The sequence below is a fragment of the Labrus bergylta genome, chromosome 4 (assembly GCF_963930695.1).
Source record: "Labrus bergylta chromosome 4, fLabBer1.1, whole genome shotgun sequence".
Lineage (NCBI taxonomy): Eukaryota > Metazoa > Chordata > Actinopteri > Labriformes > Labridae > Labrus > Labrus bergylta.
This window is the reverse complement of record NC_089198.1, coordinates 413,868-434,694: the sequence shown is the minus strand read 5'-3', so window position 1 is coordinate 434,694 and position 20,827 is coordinate 413,868. Positions and strand designations below refer to the sequence as shown.

The window sequence follows — 20,827 nt, the reverse complement described above, 5'->3', positions numbered from 1 at the left end:
TGTTTGTTTACTAATGTTTCAGTGTGTCCATGTTTGTTTGTTTACTAACGTCTCAGTGTGTCCATGTTTGTTTGTTTACTAACGTCTCAGTGTGTCCGTGTTTGTTGTTTACTAACGTCTCAGTGTGTCCGTGTTTGTTTGTTTACTAACATCGCAGTGTGTCCATGTTTGTTTGTTTACTAACGTCTCAGTGTGTCCGTGTTTGTTGTTTACTAACGTCTCAGTGTGTCCGTGTTTGTTTGTTTACTAACGTCTCAGTGTGTCCGTGTTTGTTGTTTACTAACGTCTCAGTGTGTCCGTGTTTGTTTGTTTACTAACATCGCAGTGTGTCCATGTTTGTTTGTTTACTAACGTCTCAGTGTGTCCGTGTTTGTTGTTTACTAACGTCTCAGTGTGTCCGTGTTTGTTTGTTTACTAACATCGCAGTGTGTCCATGTTTGTTTGTTTACTAACGTCTCAGTGTGTCCATGTTTGTTTGTTTACTAACGTCTCAGTGTGTCCGTGTTTGTTGTTTACTAACGTCTCAGTGTGTCCGTGTTTGTTGTTTACTAACGTCTCAGTGTGTCCGTGTTTGTTTGTTTACTAACGTCTCAGTGTGTCCATGTTTGTTTGTTTACTAACGTCTCAGTGTGTCCGTGTTTGTTGTTTACTAACGTCTCAGTGTGTCCGTGTTTGTTTGTTTACTAACATCGCAGTGTGTCCATGTTTGTTTGTTTACTAACGTCTCAGTGTGTCCGTGTTTGTTGTTTACTAACGTCTCAGTGTGTCCATGTTTGTTTGTTTACTAACGTCTCAGTGTGTCCGTGTTTGTTGTTTACTAACGTCTCAGTGTGTCCGTGTTTGTTGTTTACTAACGTCTCAGTGTGTCCGTGTTTGTTGTTTACTAACGTCTCAGTGTGTCCGTGTTTGTTTGTTTACTAACATCGCAGTGTGTCCATGTTTGTTTGTTTACTAACGTTTCAGTGTGTCCATGTTTGTTTGTTTACTAACGTTTCAGTGTGTCCATGTTTGTTTGTTTACTAACGTCTCAGTGTGTCCGTGTTTGTTTGTTTACTAACGTCTCAGTGTGTCCGTGTTTGTTTGTTTACTAACGTCTCAGTGTGTCCGTGTTTGTTTGTTTACTAACGTCTGTGTGTTTGTTTGTTTATCAGAAACGTCGCAGCACCGCTAAAGTCCGCACTAGTCCCGGAGCTAAAGTCCGAGTGACGGCAAAAGGGAAGGCGGCGAGCTCGAGAGCTGTCACGCAGACGGTCGGGGTGGCCAAGAGGGCGATGGCGTACCGTGCAAAGGTAACACTCTTTGTAGTTCTCTGATGTAAAGTCGATGTCGGGGGTTTCACGATGGTCAAGTCGTGTGTTTGTCCTCCAGCAGGACATGTCGGACTCAGACGAGGAGAAGAGCGACTCGTCAGACTCTGATGAAGACGATGAGACGTCAGGATCCACAGACAGTGAAGACGATGATGAAGATGATGAGGTGAAGGTTCACTTCCTTTTAAACATCCTTTAAGAATAAAGCATTTAAACTTCAATGTGTTTTTTGTGTCCTCAGAACGAGGACGACGAAGATCAGTCTTCCTCTGAAGAATCCAGCGACTCGGACTCTGACTAGCCCCGCCCCTTCACCTCATTGGAGAGGAAAGGCTGTGCAGGCCACGCCTCCTCATGTGCCAATCACCGTGGCAGACCAATAAGTGATGTCAGATGGAGCTCACACTTACCCCTCCCACCTTCCATCTAAAAGGGGTGGAGCCTGGCCGAGCGTTTTGTTACTCGTGTTTCTGTTTTTATCGAGTGTTTGTTGGTTTTTATCTGACTGACATTTCAGACGGGTGGAGACTTGTTTTATTTTTGTGGAGTGATGAAGGGGCGGGGTTGTACAGTTTGAAAGGCAGGGGGAGGGGCGGAGCCTATTGGTAGTGTTATTTACTGTTAAGGGAGGAGCCAGTGTTCAGCCTCCAATCAGCCGCCTGCCGGAGAAAATTATAAACAAATAAAAGCACTTTTTTTCTCATTTCTGTGGTCTGATTTCCTGCAGTGCTCAAACACACCATGACATCACACAGTCCCCCAACACCCTGGAGAAAGTAAACAAACGTTTAGAATTATTTCAGCTTTTATTTGATTTAATAGATTTTTAGAATATAAACAAACTTTTTTTTTCTTTCCACCTGATACACAAATAAATAATCTGACCTTTGACCCCACATTAATAACCCTCCTCCCCATCAGCCCCTGCTCTTGACTCAAAATCCCCCATGTCTCACTATCAGCTCGGTTTATAAAACAGTGACGCCAGAAGAAAAAAAAAAAACAGTTCCACACATGCATCGTTGTTACCATGGTTACCAAACTTTATAAAAAGAGACTCCAACCCGCCCCAAAAGAAGAATTAATGTTTGCTCATCCACACAGCGACCAATCAGCCTGCGTTGAGCAAAAACAATGTTCAAGGACTACAACTCACTCGTGATGCGTTCAACGAACATTTCCAGAGTGAGGACGTTTGAGTGCTTCAGAGTCTGATCACAGCTTGAATTCTCCTCCAGGATCAAACATGTGACTGAAACCCAGACTTCAGATGGTCGGGTCCTGATGGATTTTGTACTCTGTCAGTTAAAGTTCATCGTTATAGAAATTCAGATTTCAGCATCTGATTAAGAAGACAGCAGCCTGACACTCCACCTGACACTCCACCTGACACTCCACCTGACACTCCACCTGATCACTCCACCTGATCACTCCACCTGACACTCCACCTGACACTCCACCTGACACTCCACCTGACACTCCACCTGATCACTCCACCTGATCACTCCACCTGACACTCCACCTGACACTCCACCTGACACTCCACCTGACACTCCACCTGATCACTCCACCTGATCACTCCACCTGATCACTCCACCTGACACTCCACCTGATCACTCCACCTGATCACTCCACCTGATCACTCCACCTGACACTCCACCTGATAACTCCCCCTGTTTTAGACTTTGAGTCAGCTGTCAATCATCTCTCACTAACTTTTGCTTTAAATGAAGTCAAATCATTTAGTGATAATTGCAAGTGTAACCTGAACACACGTGTCTCTCTCTGCCCTCATGGACGACTGACAGGATGTTCAGCCCAATAAACAAGATTCAAACACACACACACACACACACACACACACAGCGTCATAGAGGGACGTCCAGAAGCTTCTTGTGCAGGTACTGCTTCACGTCCTCGATGCCGTTCAGTTTCTCCAGCTCGTGGTATGGCAGCTGAGAGGGGACAATAAGCAAGAAGACACAGGTCACCTTAAGACACAGAGACACACTGAGACACACTGTGACACACACTGTGACACACACTGTGACACACCGAGAGTAATGGGTAATGTAAAGGTGGGCGGAGTCAGGTGGGTCGTGGGCAGAGTCAGAGTAATGTAAAGGTGGGTGTGGTCACAGTAATATAAAGGTGGGCGTGGTCAGAGTTATATACACGTGTTGGCGCGGTGTGGGCGGGGTCTGACCTGCAGGATGATGTATCCCAGCAGCCTCAGGTGGCGGTCCCTCATGGCCCTGGAGCCCACCAGGACCTCGGAGTTGTGGCAGTAGTGCCACTTGTCGTTGACGGACATGATGACCCTGCAGAAACACACAGTGAGTCCTGGTTCTATTTGATCTGGATTACTGGTACCGAGCCTAACTCACCTCCTGATGGCCCTCTGTTCTGTGGGGGGGTCATCTGACTCGGTCCTCTCAGGGGGTTGGAGCTGTGGGGGTGAGGGGGGCTCTCTGTCAGCCCCAGGCCCCTCGGGGTATGTTGCTCCCTCGTAGAATCCAGGCAGCTCGCAGTCTATCCCCTTGCCCCCCTGGGTCCCTGCCCCCCCCTTGTCCTCGAGGATCTTCCCAATTGAAAACTGGAAGAGTGAGTCCGGTGCTGGTGCCCCTGCAGGTCCAGGAGCCCCTGGCTGTGCCAGGCTGTCGGAAGGGGGGCTGCTGAGTGTGGAGCTGTCCTGGCTCTCCAGAGAGTGCTCCTTGGGCAGACCCGAGTAGAACTCTGCAGGGGGGCCGTAGTAGGGGCCGTAATCCAGGGAGCCCCCATTACTACCTAACCGCTGGGGCCCAGGGGCTGCTGTGGCCCCTGTGGTGCTGCGGATGTGGTGGGGCAGGAAGGATCTGGACTCTATGTTCACGCCCATTGCCTCGCCCCCCTGACCTGGCTGCTCTGCCCCCTCCACCAGAGCAGCAAACGGAGAGAATTTCTGGAACTCTGAGGTCATTATGGCAACAGACCCATCTGCAGGCTTAGCTGCCACAGCAACGCAGGACGGCGGGACAACGGTCAGAGATAAACCTGCTCCAGTCCTGATGGGCAGAACCCGACCAGAACTGTCGATCCACAACACAAAATCTGCAGACAAGGTAACCAACAACTAGTCAACTAACAAGTCAACCAAACAACCAACCAGGCAACAAATCAACAAATCAGTCAACCAACCAACCAACCAAACAGTCAATCGAACAACCAGACAGACAACCAACCAACCAGGCAACAAATCAGTCAACCAAACAGTCAACCGAACAACCAGACAGACAACCAACCAATCAACCAACCAGGCAACAAATCAGTCAACCAAACAGTCAATCGAACAACCAGACAGACAATCAACCAACCAACCAACCAGTCAATCGAACAACCAGACAGACAACCAACCAACCAACCAACCAGGCAACAAATCAGTCAACCAAACAGTCAACCGAACAACCAGACAGACAACCAACCAATCAGCCAACCAACCAGTCAATCGAACAACCAGACAGACAACCAATCAATCAACCAACCAAACGGTCAATCGAACAACCAACCAACCAACCAGGCAACAAATCAGTCAACCAAACAGTCAATCGAACAACCAGACAGACAACCAACCAAACAGTCAATCGAACAACCAACCAACAAACCAATCAACCAACCAGGCAACAAATCAACAAATCAGTCAACCAAACAACCAGGCAATCAACCAACCAAACAGTCAATCAAACAACCAGACAGACAACCAACCAAACAGTCAATCAAACAACCAGACAGACAACCAACCAAACAGTCAATCAAACAACCAGACAGACAACCAACCAGTCAATAAATCAACAAATCAGTCAACAAACAATCAATCAACCAAACCAATTTTGTAGTATCAGTGAGTAGTATCAGTGTGTAGTACCTGTGTAGTACCCAGGGGGAAGTACTTCGTCCTGTTTGTAGTTGTGTTCTCCCACCAGCTGTCTCAGAGCCTCGGCCACCAGACCTTTATAACTGAAAGAGAAAAAGACATCAGAACCAGATCAAACCATCAGGACCAGCTCAAACCATCAGGACCAGCTCAAACCATTAGAATCAGATCAAACTATCAGGACCAGCTCAAACCATCAGGACCAGCTCAAACCATCAGGACCAGCTCAAACCATTAGAATCAGATCAAACTATCAGGACCAGCTCAAACTATCAGGACCAGCTCAAACCATCAGGACCAGCTCAAACCATCAGGACCAGCTCAAACCATCAGGACCAGCTCAAACCATTAGAATCAGATCAAACTATCAGGACCAGCTCAAACCATCAGGACCAGCTCAAACCATCAGGACCAGCTCAAACCATTAGAATCAGATCAAACTATCAGGACCAGCTCAAACCATCAGGACCAGCTCAAACCATCAGGACCAGCTCAAACCATCAGGACCAGCTCAAACCATTAGAATCAGATCAAACTATCAGGACCAGCTCAAACCATTAGAATCAGATCAAACTATCAGGACCAGCTCAAACCATTAGAATCAGATCAAACTATCAGGACCAGCTCAAACCATCAGGACCAGCTTAAACCATCAGGACCAGCTCAAACCATTAGAATCAGCTCAAACCATCAGGACCAGCTCAAACCATCAGGACCAGCTTAAACCATCAGGACCAGCTCAAACCATTAGAATCAGCTCAAACCATCAGGACCAGCTCAAACCATCAGGACCAGCTCAAACCATCAGGACCAGCTCAAACCATTAGAATCAGATCAAACCATCAGGACCAGCTCAAACCATCAGGACCAGCTCAAACCATCAGGACCAGCTCAAACCACCAGGACCAGCTTAAACCATCAGGACCAGCTCAAACCATTAGAATCAGATCAAATCATCAGGACCAGCTCAAACCATCAGGACCAGCTTAAACCATTAGAATCAGATCAAACCACCAGGACCAGCTCAAACCACCAGGACCAGCTCAAACCATCAGGACCAGCTTAAACCATTAGAATCAGATCAAACCACCAGGACCATCTCAAACCATCAGGACCAGCTCAAACCATTAGAATCAGCTCAAACCATCAGGACCAGCTTAAACCATTAGAATCAGATTAAACCACCAGGACCAGCTTAAACCATTAGAATCAGATCAAACCACCAGGACCAGCTCAAACCATTAGAATCAGATCAAACCACCAGGACCAGCTCAAACCATCAGGACCAGCTTAAACCATTAGAATCAGATCAAACCACCACGACCAGCTCAAACCATCAGGACCAGCTCAAACCATTAGAATCAGATCAAACCACCACGACCAGCTCAAACCATCAGGACCAGCTCAAACCATTAGAATCAGATCAAACCACCAGGACCAGCTCAAACCATCAGGACCAGCTCAAACCATTAGAATCAGATCAAACCACCAGGACCAGCTCAAACCATCAGGACCAGCTTAAACCATTAGAATCAGATCAAACCACCAGGACCAGCTCAAACCACCACGACCAGCTCAAACCATCAGGACCAGCTCAAACCATTAGAATCAGATCAAACCACCAGGACCAGCTCAAACCATCAGGACCAGCTCAAACCATTAGAATCAGATCAAACCACCAGGACCAGCTCAAACCATCAGGACCAGCTCAAACCATTAGAATCAGATCAAACCATCAGGACCAGCTCAAACCATCAGGACCAGCTCAAACCATCAGGACCAGCTTAAACCACCAGGACCAGCTCAAACCAGTCTGAACCTGTTCATATTTACCTGTACTTGCGGTTGACCTCGTCAGCAGTCAGGGCGTGGTCAAACATCAGCACCTTGTGTGAGTCCTGCAGTCGGGGTCCACTGTAGTCCCTGAACTCCAGCTCCACAGCAGCATCCAGCAGAGACAGGTATCGCCTCACGATCAGAGCGTACGGACTGTCTGTGAGGGGGCGGGGCCAAGACAAAACAACACACCTGGTACTGTTAGTGATGTATATCCAGTCACTGAACAACTTCTGACATGTGGGGCAACGTCTACAGCCAACTGGGAGTGTTGTCTTACTGGTTGGGTTGCCTCCATTGTTGCCTGCTTTTTTTTTGTGAGTTGCTGGTTGTTTTAACGTGTGAGTTGCTGGTTGTTTTAACATGTGAGTTGCTGGTTGTTTTAACGTGTGTTGCTGGTTGTTTTAACATGTGAGTTGCTGGTTGTTTTAACGTGAGTTGCTGGTTGTTTTAACATGTGTGTTGCTGGTTGTTTTAACGTGTGTGTTGCTGGTTGTTTTAACGTGTGAGTTGCTGGTTGTTTTAACATGTGAGTTGCTGGTTGTTTTAACATGCGTGTTGCTGGTTGTTTTAACGTGTGAGTTGCTGGTTGTTTTAACATGTGAGTTGCTGGTTGTTTTAACATGTGTGTTGCTGGTTGTTTTAACATGTGTTTTCCTGGTTGTTTTAACATGCGTGTTGCTGGTTATTTTAACGTGTGAGTTGCTGGTTGTTTTAACATGTGTGTTGCTGGTTGTTTTAACATGTGTGTTGCTGGTTGTTTTAACATGTGTGTTGCTGGTTGTTTTAACATGTGTTTTCCTGGTTGTTTTAATATGTGTGTTGCTGGTTGTTTTAACATGTGTGTTGCTGGTTGTTTTAATGTGTGTTGCTGGTTGTTTTAATATGTGTTGCTGGTTGTTTTAACGTGCGAGTTGCAGGTTGTTTTAACGTACGAGTTGCCGGTTGTTTTAACGTGCGTGTTGCCGGTTGTTTTAACGTGTGTGTTGCTGGTTGTTTTAATGTGTGTTGCTGGTTGTTTTAATGTGTGTTGCTGGTTGTTTTAATGTGTGTGTTGCTGGTTGTTTTAACATGTGAGTTGCTGGTTGTTTTAACATGTGAGTTACTGGTTGTTTTAACGTGTGAGTTGCTGGTTGCTAGCTATGTTGCTGGTTGTTTTAACATGTGAGTTGCTGGTTGCTAGCTGTGTTGCTGGTTGTTTTAACGTGTGTGTTGCTGGTTGCTAGTTGTTTTAATGTGTGTTGCTGGTTGTTTTAACATGTGTGTTGCTGGTTGTTTTAACATGTGTGTTGCTGGTTGTTTTAACATGTGAGTTGCTGGTTGTTTTAACATGTGTGTTGCTGGTTGTTTTAACATGTGAGTTGCTGGTTGCTAGTTGTTTTAATGTGTGTTGCTGGTTGTTTTAACATGTGTGTTGCTGGTTGTTTTAACATGTGTGTTGCTGGTTGTTTTAACATGTGAGTTGCTGGTTGTTTTAACATGTGAGTTGCTGGTTGTTTTAACATGTGAGTTGCTGGTTGTTTTAACATATGTGTTGCTGGTTGTTTTAACATGCGTGTTGCTGTTGCTGGTTGCTAGCTGTGTTGCTGGTTGTTTTAACGTGTGTGTTGCTGATTGCTAGCTGTGTTGCCGGTTGTTATAACATGTGTGTTGCCGGTTGTTTTAACATGTGTGTTGCCGGTTGTTTTAATGTGTGTTGCTGGTTGTTTTAACATGTGTGTTGCCGGTTGTTTTAATGTGTGTTGCTGGTTGTTTTAACATGTGTGTTGCCGGTTGTTTTAATGTGTGTTGCTGGTTGTTTTAATATGTGTTGCTGGTTGTTTTAACGTGCGAGTTGCCGGTTGTTTTAACGTACGAGTTGCCGGTTGTTTTAACGTGCGTGTTGCCGGTTGTTTTAACGTGTGTGTTGCCGGTTGTTTTAATGTGTGTTGCTGGTTGTTTTAATGTGTGTTGCTGGTTGTTTTAATGTGTGTTGCTGGTTGTTTTAATGTGTGTGTTGCTGGTTGTTTTAACGTGTGAGTTGCTGGTTGTTTTAACATGCGTGTTTGCTGGTTGTTTTAACATGCGAGTTGCTGGTTGCTAGCTGAGTGTTGCTGGTTGTTTTAACATGCGTGTTTGCTGGTTGTTTTAACGTGTGTGTTGCTGGTTGTTTTAACATGAGAGTTGCTGGTTGTTTTAACATGTGTTGCTGGTTGTTTTAACGTGTGAGTTGCTGGTTGTTTTAACGTGTGTGTTGCTGGTTGTTTTAACGTGTGTTGCTGGTTGTTTTAACGTGTGTGTTGCTGGTTGTTTTAACATGTGTTGCTGGTTGTTTTAACGTGTGAGTTGCTGGTTGTTTTAACGTGTGTGTTGCTGGTTGTTTTAACATGTGTTGCTGGTTGTTTTAACGTGTGAGTTGCTGGTTGTTTTAACGTGTGTGTTGCTGGTTGTTTTAACGTGTGTGTTGCTGGTTGTTTTAACATGTGTTGCTGGTTGTTTTAACGTGTGAGTTGCTGGTTGTTTTAACGTGTGTGTTGCTGGTTGTTTTAACGTGTGTTGCTGGTTGTTTTAACATGTGTTGCTGGTTGTTTTAAAGTGTGTTGCTGGTTGTTTAAACATGTGTTGCTGGTTGTTTTAATGTGTGTTGCTGGTTGTTTTAATATGTGTTGCTGGTTGTTTAAACATGTGTTGCTGGTTGTTTTAACATGTGTTGCTGGTTGTTTTAACATGCGTGTTGCTGGTTGTTTTAACATGCGTGTTGCTGGTTGTTTTAACATGCGTGTTGCTGGCTGTTTTAATGCGTGTTGCTGGTTGTTTTAACATGCGTGTTGCTGGTTGTTTTAACATGTGTGTTGCTGGTTGTTTTAACATGCGTGTTGCTGGTTGTTTTAACATGCGTGTTGCTGGTTGTTTTAACATGCGTGTTGCTGGTTGTTTTAACATGCGTGTTGCTGGCTGTTTTAACATGCGTGTTGCTGGTTGTTTTAACATGCGTGTTGCTGGTTGTTTTAACATGCGTGTTGCTGGTTGTTTTAACATGCGTGTTGCTGGTTGTTTTAACATGCGTGTTGCTGGTTGTTTTAACATGCGTGTTGCTGGTTGTTTTAACATGCGTGTTGCTGGCTGTTTTAATGCGTGTTGCTGGTTGTTTTAACGTGTGAGTTGCCGGTTGTTTTAACGTGTGAGTTGCTGGTTGCTAGCTATGTTGCTGGTTGTTTTAACATGTGAGTTGCTGGTTGCTAGCTGTGTTGCTGGTTGTTTTAACGTGTGTGTTGCTGGTTGCTGGTTGTTTTAATGTGTGTTGCTGGTTGTTTTAACATATGTGTTGCTGGTTGTTTTAACATATGTGTTGCTGGTTGTTTTAACATGTGTGTTGCTGGTTGCTAGTTGTTTTAATGTGTGTTGCTGGTTGTTTTAACATGTATGTTGCTGGTTGTTTTAACATGTGTGTTGCTGGTTGTTTTAACATGTGTGTTGCTGGTTGTTTTAACATATGTGTTGCTGGTTGTTTTAACATGCGAGTTGCTGGTTGTTTTAACATGTGTGTTGCTAGTTGTTTTAACATGTGTGTTGCTGGTTGTTTTAACATGCGAGTTGCTGGTTGCTAGCTGTGTTGCTGGTTGTTTTAATGTGAGTTGCTGGTTGTTTTAATGTGAGTTGCTGGTTGTTTTAATGTGTGTTGCTGGTTGTTTTAACGTGAGTTGCTGGTTGTTTTAACATGTGTGTTGCTGGTTGCTAGCTGTGTTGCTGGTTGTTTTAATGTGTGTTGCTGGTTGTTTTAATGTGAGTTGCTGGTTGTTTTAATGTGTGTTGCTGGTTGTTTTAACGTGTGTTGCTGGTTGTTTTAACGTGAGTTGCTGGTTGTTTTAACGTGAGTTGCTGGTTGTTTTAATGCGTGTTGCTGGTTGTTTTAACGTGAGTTGCTGGTTGTTTTAACGTGTGTTGCTGGTTGTTTTAATGTGAGTTGCTGGTTGTTTTAATGTGTGTTGCTGGTTGTTTTAACATGTGTTGCTGGTTGTTTTAATGTGAGTTGCTGGTTGTTTTAATGTGTGTTGCTGGTTGTTTTAATGTGTGTTGCTGGTTGTTTTAACGTGTGTTGCTGGTTGTTTTAACATGCGAGTTGCTGGTTGCTAGCTGTGTTGCTGGTTGTTTTAATGTGAGTTGCTGGTTGTTTTAATGTGAGTTGCTGGTTGTTTTAATGTGTGTTGCTGGTTGTTTTAATGTGTGTTGCTGGTTGTTTTAACATGTGTTGCTGGTTGTTTTAATGTGAGTTGCTGGTTGTTTTAATGTGTGTTGCTGGTTGTTTTAATGTGTGTTGCTGGTTGTTTTAACGTGAGTTGCTGGTTGTTTTAACGTGTGTTGCTGGTTGTTTTAATGTGAGTTGCTGGTTGTTTTAATGTGTGTTGCTGGTTGTTTTAACATGTGTTGCTGGTTGTTTTAATGTGAGTTGCTGGTTGTTTTAATGTGTGTTGCTGGTTGTTTTAACGTGAGTTGCTGGTTGTTTTAATGTGTGTTGCTGGTTGTTTTAATGTGTGTTGCTGGTTGTTTTAATGTGAGTTGCTGGTTGTTTTAATGTGTGTTGCTGGTTGTTTTAACGTGAGTTGCTGGTTGTTTTAATGCGTGTTGCTGGTTGTTTTAACGTGAGTTGCTGGTTGTTTTAACGTGTGTTGCTGGTTGTTTTAATGTGAGTTGCTGGTTGTTTTAATGTGTGTTGCTGGTTGTTTTAACATGTGTTGCTGGTTGTTTTAATGTGAGTTGCTGGTTGTTTTAATGTGTGTTGCTGGTTGTTTTAATGTGTGTTGCTGGTTGTTTTAACGTGTGTTGCTGGTTGTTTTAACATGCGAGTTGCTGGTTGCTAGCTGTGTTGCTGGTTGTTTTAATGTGAGTTGCTGGTTGTTTTAATGTGAGTTGCTGGTTGTTTTAATGTGTGTTGCTGGTTGTTTTAATGTGTGTTGCTGGTTGTTTTAACATGCGAGTTGCTGGTTGCTAGCTGTGTTGCTGGTTGTTTTAATGTGAGTTGCTGGTTGTTTTAATGTGAGTTGCTGGTTGTTTTAATGTGTGTTGCTGGTTGTTTTAATGTGAGTTGCTGGTTGTTTTAATGTGTGTTGCTGGTTGTTTTAATGTGTGTTGCTGGTTGTTTTAACGTGTGTTGCTGGTTGTTTTAACGTGAGTTGCTGGTTGTTTTAACATGTGTGTTGCTGGTTGCTAGCTGTGTTGCTGGTTGTTTTAATGTGTGTTGCTGGTTGTTTTAATGTGTGTTGCTGGTTGTTTTAACGTGAGTTGCTGGTTGTTTTAATGTGTGTTGCTGGTTGTTTTAATGTGAGTTGCTGGTTGTTTTAATGTGTGTTGCTGGTTGTTTTAACGTGTGTTGCTGGTTGTTTTAACGTGAGTTGCTGGTTGTTTTAACGTGTGTTGCTGGTTGTTTTAACGTGAGTTGCTGGTTGTTTTAATGTGTGTTGCTGGTTGTTTTAACGTGAGTTGCTGGTTGTTTTAACGTGAGTTGCTGGTTGTTTTAATGTGTGTTGCTGGTTGTTTTAACGTGTGTTGCTGGTTGTTTTAACGTGAGTTGCTGGTTGTTTTAACGTGAGTTGCTGGTTGTTTTAACGTGAGTTGCTGGTTGTTTTAACGTGAGTTGCTGGTTGTTTTAACGTGAGTTGCTGGTTGTTTTAACGTGAGTTGCTGGTTGTTTTAACGTGAGTTGCTGGTTGTTTTAACGTGAGTTGCTGGTTGTTTTAATGTGTTTTGCTGGTTGTTTTAACGTGAGTTGCTGGTTGTTTTAACATGTGTGTTGCTGGTTGCTAGCTGTGTTGCTGGTTGTTTTAATGTGTGTCGCTGGTTGTTTTAACTTGTGTTGCTGGTTGTTTTAACGTGAGTTGCTGGTTGTTTTAACGTGAGTTGCTGGTTGTTTTAACATGTGTGTTGCTGGTTGCTAGCTGTGTTGCTGGTTGTTTTAATGTGAGTTGCTGGTTGTTTTAATGTGAGTTGCTGGTTGTTTTAACATGTGTGTTGCTGGTTGCTAGCTGTGTTGCTGGTTGTTTTAAAGTGTGTTGCTGGTTGTTTTAAAGTGTGTTGCTGGTTGCTTGCTGTCTGTGTGTCGTACTGACTGGTGACGTTGCTGATGAAGGCGGAGGAGAAGACGCGGTGCATCACAGGGCCTGGGAAGTGTCCGAGCTGGAACAGCGACATGAGGATGTTGACAGTGGCGAGCGGCGAGCTGAGCGCCTTCAGTTCAACAACTTCTTCGAGACGAGAGAAGAACTGCTGCTCGCTGGACGGACGGTAACTCATCCTGCTGAACGGGAACACCAGCTTCTGGATCACCTGAGGACACAGAAACACCTGTAGAGGGCGGTACAGAGGGGCTGAAGGTCACATGACCTCGGTTACCCAGCTCACTTTGCTGTCCAGGTACTCGGCCTTCTTCACCAGGAAGTCTGCGATGGTGTCCAGCAGTCGAGTCTCTCTTAGGCGATGGCGAGCAATGTACTTAGCGATCAAAGCCATCGTGTATGGAGTGATGCTGTCCACCTTCTTTGGCAACTCATCTGTTAGGGAGCAACGACAGGTCACTGACTGAGCCGGGAACATGACCGACCGACTGAGTCTGGGTCACGTGACCGACTGAGCCCGGGTCACGTGACCGACTGAGCCCGGGAACGTCACCGAGTGGACTGAGTCCAGGTCACGTGACCGACTGAGCCCGGGAACGTCACCGAGTGGACTGAGTCCAGGTCACGTGACCCGGACTCAGTCGGTCACGTGAGTCCAGGTCACGTGACCCGGATTCACGTGACCGACTGAGTCCAGGTCACGTGACCCGGACTCAGTCGGTCACGTGAGACCGACTGAGTCCGGGTCACGTGACCGACTGAGTCCAGGTCACGTGACCCGGACTCAGTCGGTCACGTGAGACCGACTGAGTCCGGGTCACGTGACCGACTGAGTCCGGGTCACGTGACCTGGTGTCACAGAGCTCACCTGCCAGGCTGCTGATGAACCTCTCCTGTCTGTTCTGGTAGAACAGGTGAGAACTAAAGATCAACTCTAGACTCTTGTTGCTAGCCTCCCGAGCGCACGCCGCCAACATCTCATCCAGCAGCACCATCTCCTGGTCACGAACGCCGCTCACGCTCGCCAGAGTGTGTTTGACCAGACGCAGGATCTTCCTGAAAGACACGGGACAGAAACATGCGTCAGAGTGCTTCAACCCCCCCTCCTCATCAAGTGTTCCTCAAACTCATAGAACTGCAGTTACATCCAGTAACCTGAGACAGCGCTCGCCAGTGTTACATTACTTCTTATGTTACTTTACTCCTTATGTTACTTTATTTATTACTTTGTCAACAGTAACATGTTACATTACTCCTTATGTTACTTTATTTATCACTCCCTGTCAACAGTAACATGTTACATTACTCCTTATGTTACTTTATTTATCACTCCCTGTCAACAGTAACATGTTACATTAATCCTTATGTTACTTTATTTATTACTCTGTCAACAGTAACATGTTACATTACTCCTGATGTTACTTTATTTATTACTCTGTCAACAGTAACATGTTACATTAATCCTGATGTTACTTTATTTATCACTCTGTCAACAGTAACATGTTACATTACTCCTGATGTTACTTTATTTATTACTCTGTCAACAGTAACATGTTACATTACTCCTGATGTTACTTTATTTATTACTTTGTCAACAGTAACATGTTACATTACTCCTTATGTTACTTTATTTATCACTCCCTGTCAACAGTAACACATTACATTACTCCTGATGTTACTTTATTTATTACTCTGTCAACAGTAACATGTTACATTACTCCTGATGTTACTTTATTTATCACTCCCTGTCAACAGTAACATGTTACATTACTCCTGATGTTACTTTATTTATCACTCCCTGTCAACAGTAACATGTTACATTACTCCTGATGTTACTTTATTTATTACTTTGTCAACAGTAACATGTTACATTACTCCTTATGTTACTTTATTTATCACTCTCTGTCAACAGTAACATGTTACATTACTTCTTATGTTACTTTATTTATCACTCTGTCAACAGTAACATGTTACATTACTCCTGATGTTACTTTATTTATCACTCTGTCAACAGTAACATGTTACATTACTCCTTATGTTACTTTATTTATCACTCTCTGTCAACAGTAACATGTTACATTACTCCTTATGTTACTTTATTTATCACTCCCTGTCAACAGTAACATGTTACATTACTCCTGATGTTACTTTATTTATTACTTTGTCAACAGTAACATGTTACATTACTCCTTATGTTACTTTATTTATCACTCTCTGTCAACAGTAACATGTTACATTACTTCTTATGTTACTTTATTTATCACTCTGTCAACAGTAACATGTTACATTACTCCTGATGTTACTTTATTTATCACTCTGTCAACAGTAACATGTTACATTACTCCTTATGTTACTTTATTTATCACTCTCTGTCAACAGTAACATGTTACATTACTCCTTATGTTACTTTATTTATCACTCTCTGTCAACAGTAACATGTTACATTACTCCTTATGTTACTTTATTTATCACTCTCTGTCAACAGTAACATGTTACATTACTTCTTATGTTACTTTATTTATCACTCTGTCAACAGTAACATGTTACATTACTCCTGATGTTACTTTATTTATCACTCTGTCAACAGTAACATGTTACATTACTCCTTATGTTACTTTATTTATCACTCTCTGTCAACAGTAACATGTTACATTACTCCTTATGTTACTTTATTTATCACTCTCTGTCAACAGTAACATGTTACATTACTCCTGATGTTACTTTATTTATCACTCTATCAACAGTAACATGTTACATTACTCCTGATGTTACTTTATTTATCACTCTCTGTCAACAGTAACATGTTACATTACTCCTTATGTTACTTTATTTATCACTCTCTGTCAACAGTAACATGTTACATTACTCCTGATGTTACTTTATTTATCACTCTGTCAACATTAACATGTTACATTACTCCTGATGTTACTTTATTTATCACTCTGTCAACAGTAACATGTTACATTACTCCTGATGTTACTTTATTTATCACTCTCTGTCAACAGTAACATGTTACATTACTTCTTATGTTACTTTATTTATCACTCTCTGTCAACAGTAACATGTTACATTACTCCTGATGTTACTTTATTTATTACTCTGTCAACAGTAACATGTTACATTACTCCTGATGTTACTTTATTTATCACTCTCTGTCAACAGTAACATGTTACATTACTCCTGATGTTACTTTATTTATCACTCTCTGTCAACAGTAACATGTTACATTACTCCTGATGTTACTTTATTTATCACTCTCTGTCAACAGTAACATGTTACATTAATCCTGATGTTACTTTATTTATCACTCTCTGTCAACAGTAACATGTTACATTACTCCTGATGTTACTTTATTTATCACTCTCTGTCAACAGTAACATGTTACATTACTCCTTATGTTACTTTTCGTTTCATTAGTTCTTTTTCGCTTGTAGCTGTCCACTGTTAAAATCCAGTCTTGGTTGTTTTGTAGAGCTACAGCTATCGTCTGCGGCCGCCATTGGTGGGGTTTATTTACATGAGCTTCACGTTGTTGTTGTTGTGTTGTTGTTGTTCTTGTGTTGTTAGTGAAGCCCCACAGGAAAACTTTAAACCTGGTAACCATGATGCTCGCTGCCTTCCTGCTTGGCTGACGTGATGAAATCAATCTGGGGATTGTTGTATTTTAAATAAAATGTAATAACAACAACAATAAGGTTTGTGTGAGTAACTGGAATATTACTGCCCAACACAGCAATCGCTAACCGTCTCTCTGACAGCAGGCTGTAATGTGGCAAGCTGTGATGTCACAGCTGGAGAACTCATTGTTGATCTCTCACCTGTTGGCGAGCAGCTGGTCAGGGTTTGGAGGCGTGCTGGTATTGTTAGCGCCCCCTGCAGCGGGGCTAGAGTCCTGCGGCTGCAGCGAGCGCCACTTAAGTCTGTAGTAGGACAGGAGCAGGAAGAGCGTCTGTGGGTGGCGCTCTCTCTCCAGGTTCTTCTCCAGGCCGGCGAGGCACGCCTCGGTGAGCGGGTGCGTGCTGCCCGGGTGAAGCTTCATACTGGAGCTGAACACCATGGACACGTCCTTCTGGTTAAACTGGTTCAGTCTGGACTGAGACTCCGCCTCCAACACCTGGACCACCTGAGAGTCGCTGGGGAGACCTGTGGAGAGGGACATGATGACATCACACCTGACAGCTGAAAGATGACATCACACCTGACAGCTGAAAGATGACATCACACCTGCCAGCTGAAAGATGACATCACACCTGACAGCTGAAAGATGACATCACACCTGCCAGCTGAAAGTTGACCTGATGACATCACACCTGCCAGCTGAAAGATGACCTGATGACATCACACCTGACAGCTGAAAGATGACATCACACCTGACAGCTGAAAGATGACCTGATGACATCACATCTGACATGATGACATCACACCTGACAGCTGAAAGATGACATCACACCTGTCAGCTGAAAGATGACCTGATGACATCACACCTGCCAGCTGAAAGATGACCTGATGACATCACACCTGACAGCTGAAAGATGACCTGATGACATCACACCTGACAGCTGAAAGATGACCTGATGACATCACATCTGACATGATGACATCACACCTGACAGCTGAAAGATGACCTGATGACATCACACCTGACAGCTGAAAGATGACCTGATGACATCACATCTGACATGATGACATCACACCTGACAGCTGAAAGATGACCTGATGACATCACACCTGACAGCTGAAAGATGACATCACACCTGACATGATGACATCACACCTGACATGATGACATCACACCTGACAGCTGAAAGATGACATCACACCTGACAGCTAATAGATGACATGACGACATCACACCTGACAGCTAATAGATGACATGATGACATCACACCTGACATGATGACATCACACCTGACAGCTGAAAGATGACCTGATGACATCACACCTGACAGCTGAAAGATGACCTGATGACATCACACCTGACAGCTGAAAGATGACCTGATGACATCACACCTGACAGCTAATAGATGACATGATGACATCACACCTGACATGATGACATCACACCTGACAGCTGAAAGATGACCTAATGACATCACACCTGACAGCTGAAAGATGACCTGATGACATCACACCTGACAGCTGAAAGATGACATCACACCTGACAGCTGAAAGATGACCTGATGACATCACACCTGACAGCTGAAAGATGACCTGATGACATCACACCTGACAGCTGAAAGATGACATCACACCTGACAGCTGAAAGATGACCTGATGACATCACACCTGACAGCTGAAAGATGACATCACACCTGACAGCTGAAAGATGACATCACACCTGACAGCTGAAAGATGACCTGATGACATCACACCTGACAGCTGAAAGATGACATCACACCTGACAGCTGAAAGATGACATCACACCTGACAGCTGAAAGATGACCTGATGACATCACACCTGACAGCTGAAAGATGACATCACACCTGACAGCTGAAAGATGACCTGATGACATCACACCTGACAGCTGAAAGATGACCTGATGACATCACACCTGACAGCTGAAAGATGACCTGATGACATCACACCTGACAGCTGAAAGATGACATCACACCTGACAGCTGAAAGATGACCTGATGACATCACACCTGACAGCTGAAAGATGACCTGATGACATCACACCTGACAGCTGAAAGATGACATCACACCTGACAGCTGAAAGATGACCTGATGACATCACACCTGACAGCTGAAAGATGACATCACACCTGACAGCTGAAAGATGACATCACACCTGACAGCTGAAAGATGACATCACACCTGACAGCTGAAAGATGACATCACACCTGACAGCTGAAAGATGACATCACACCTGACAGCTGAAAGATGACCTGATGACATCACACCTGACAGCTGAAAGATGACATCACACCTGACAGCTGAAAGATGACCTGATGACATCACACCTGACAGCTGAAAGATGACATCACACCTGACAGCTGAAAGATGACCTGATGACATCACACCTGACATGATGACATCACACCTGGAGACAGGACTCACCGAGTGCAGCTACGGCGTACAGACAGTTGACGATGCTGAAGTTGTCAAACTTGGCGCAGTCGTTGACGATGGCGTTGCAGAGTGTCTGAAAGTCCTGATGCTCCAGGATCTGACGTCTGGCTGCGCCCTCCACCACTCCTCCCAACGCCTCGCTATCGTCCCCGCCACCCCGCAAAAGTGGCGGTGCCTGCAGCAGCTGTCCGATCTTCTGCAGGGCGACGGGGTAGTGGTTGTGGGAGATCTTGGCGGGGTTCTGGGTGACCCAGCGCAGCACCTCGTCGGGCCGCCGCGAGCGCTCGATCAGACGCTTCATGGTGAAGAACGTGTCGTAACTCATCTTTTCGTGGATGAAGTTCCACGTTTTCTTCTTGCTGCTGCTGGCCGGCCCGCCTCCAGGAGGCGCCGCCCCTCCATACGTGTGGAAGTGGGCGTGGTGCTGGTAGTGGGCGGTCAGAGGGGGTGGGGCTAGATGAGCTGGGTGCGGCTGGGGGTGAGGATGGGGGTGGTAGTGGTGGTGGAAGTGCGCTCCTCGGTGGGCGTCAGGGCGCCCCTGATACAGCGGGTAGGCCGGGGAAGGGGACGCCGCGTGAGAGTGGTGGGAAAGGTGAGGCGGATGGGGGGCCTCGAGCACGGCTAGCCCCGCCCTCCGACCCTGTTTGACCCCACTTCCTCCTCCCCCTCCGCCTGTGGTGTTGTAGAGGCGGGGGGTGTACATGGCAGCAGACTTAAGGGTCGGGCAGGGCGGGCAAGGAGGGAGGCGGCGAGCTTGGCTCAGGAGGCGCCACCCAGTGGACAAAAGGAGCATAGTCCAACAGCCCAGCCGCCGGGAGGCAACAACTCAGAACTCCTGCAGAACACACACACACACACACACACACACACACACACACACACACACACACACACACACACACACACACACACACACACACACACACACACACACACACACACACACACACACACACACACACACACACACACACACACACGGTTGATGACGTCATACATTATGTGACGGCTGTCAGTCTGTTAGCCTGTTAGCAGTTAGCAGGCTAACAGATAAACTCAATGTCACAGACCGTGATGCTAACACAGTTAGCATGTTAGCTTCATATCCGAACTGAGCCGACATAAACAAGCTAACCAAAGCTAAGCTGCTCTGTTAGCATGTTAGCATCATTCTGTCGGTTAACGTGGTTATTACCGGGGGTTAACTCGTGTTTAACCCGGTGTTTAACCCGGGTAAACCCGGGTTAAACACCGGGTGACAGTGTGTTACCTCATGTCTACCGGACACAGCTCCTCAGTGTTCAGCGGGGATCATTCCTCCACACAGCCCGCACACTCCATCCTGCAGCTCCCGGCATGCACCTGCTGTCCGACAGCGCCCCCTGTCTGCTGCTCTGCTGCTCTGCTGCTCTTCTTCTTCTTCTTCTTCTCTGGTTGTAGTTTCATCGCCACCTTGTGGACGGGAGGCTGCACCAGCTGTCCACAGCTCTGTCTCTCATGAACTTCATTTAATGACCGAAAACACCAAATGTTTATTCAAAGTTTGAACACATTTAAAATGTAAAGTTTTGGTTTGAACACATTTAAAATGTAAAGTTTTGATTTGAAC

The 20,827-nt window shown here is 44.8% G+C and overlaps 2 protein-coding genes across 52 annotated transcripts in view; one reads left to right on the top strand and one right to left on the bottom strand.

Annotated features, from left to right (window-relative positions):
• ubtfl (upstream binding transcription factor, like) overlaps positions 1–2,013 on the top strand; it is a 17,631-nt gene extending 15,618 nt beyond the window's left edge. For both annotated transcript variants that reach the window (XM_065953441.1, XM_065953440.1), the window contains exons 18-20: positions 1,152–1,289; positions 1,369–1,476; positions 1,552–2,013. In XM_065953441.1, coding sequence (XP_065809513.1) covers positions 1,152–1,289; positions 1,369–1,476; positions 1,552–1,611 — 306 coding nt within the window. In that variant the 3' untranslated portion in view covers positions 1,612–2,013. The remainder of the gene's footprint in view (positions 1–1,151; positions 1,290–1,368; positions 1,477–1,551) is intronic.
• A 316-nt stretch (positions 2,014–2,329) lies between these two features.
• fastk (Fas-activated serine/threonine kinase) lies at positions 2,330–20,643 on the bottom strand. 50 transcript variants are annotated; one of them, XR_010666253.1, is made up of 14 exons: positions 20,489–20,643; positions 19,207–20,053; positions 16,964–17,288; positions 14,014–14,201; positions 13,432–13,580; positions 13,140–13,356; positions 7,054–7,213; positions 5,212–5,303; positions 3,698–4,400; positions 3,517–3,631; positions 2,882–3,265; positions 2,808–2,844; positions 2,734–2,758; positions 2,330–2,684 (listed from the first exon to the last, which is right to left on the bottom strand). XR_010666253.1 is itself a non-coding variant. In XM_065953439.1 (11 exons), the coding sequence occupies exons 2-11, from the start codon at positions 20,009–20,011 to the stop codon at positions 3,179–3,181; spliced, it is 2,841 nt and encodes a 946-aa protein (XP_065809511.1). In that variant the 5' UTR covers positions 20,012–20,053; positions 20,489–20,643; the 3' UTR covers positions 2,330–3,178. The 50 variants fall into 50 exon arrangements, 1 of the variants encoding a protein (XP_065809511.1); XR_010666260.1 differs by having other exon boundaries at positions 2,808–2,832; positions 2,895–3,265; XR_010666262.1 differs by having other exon boundaries at positions 2,920–3,265.
• Between the last annotated feature and the right edge of the window lie 184 nt (positions 20,644–20,827).

Coding starts and splice junctions, on each gene's coding strand:
- fastk (XM_065953439.1), bottom strand. CDS start 20,011: ATGCTCCTTTTGTCCACTGGGTGGCGCCTCCTGAGCCAAGCTCGCCGC. Junction 14,202..16,963: donor GACCAGCTGCTCGCCAACAG/GTGAGAGATCAA, acceptor CGTGTCTTTCAG/GAAGATCCTGCGTCTGGTCA. Junction 13,357..13,431: donor CCGAGTACCTGGACAGCAAA/GTGAGCTGGGTA, acceptor CTGTGTCCTCAG/GTGATCCAGAAGCTGGTGTT.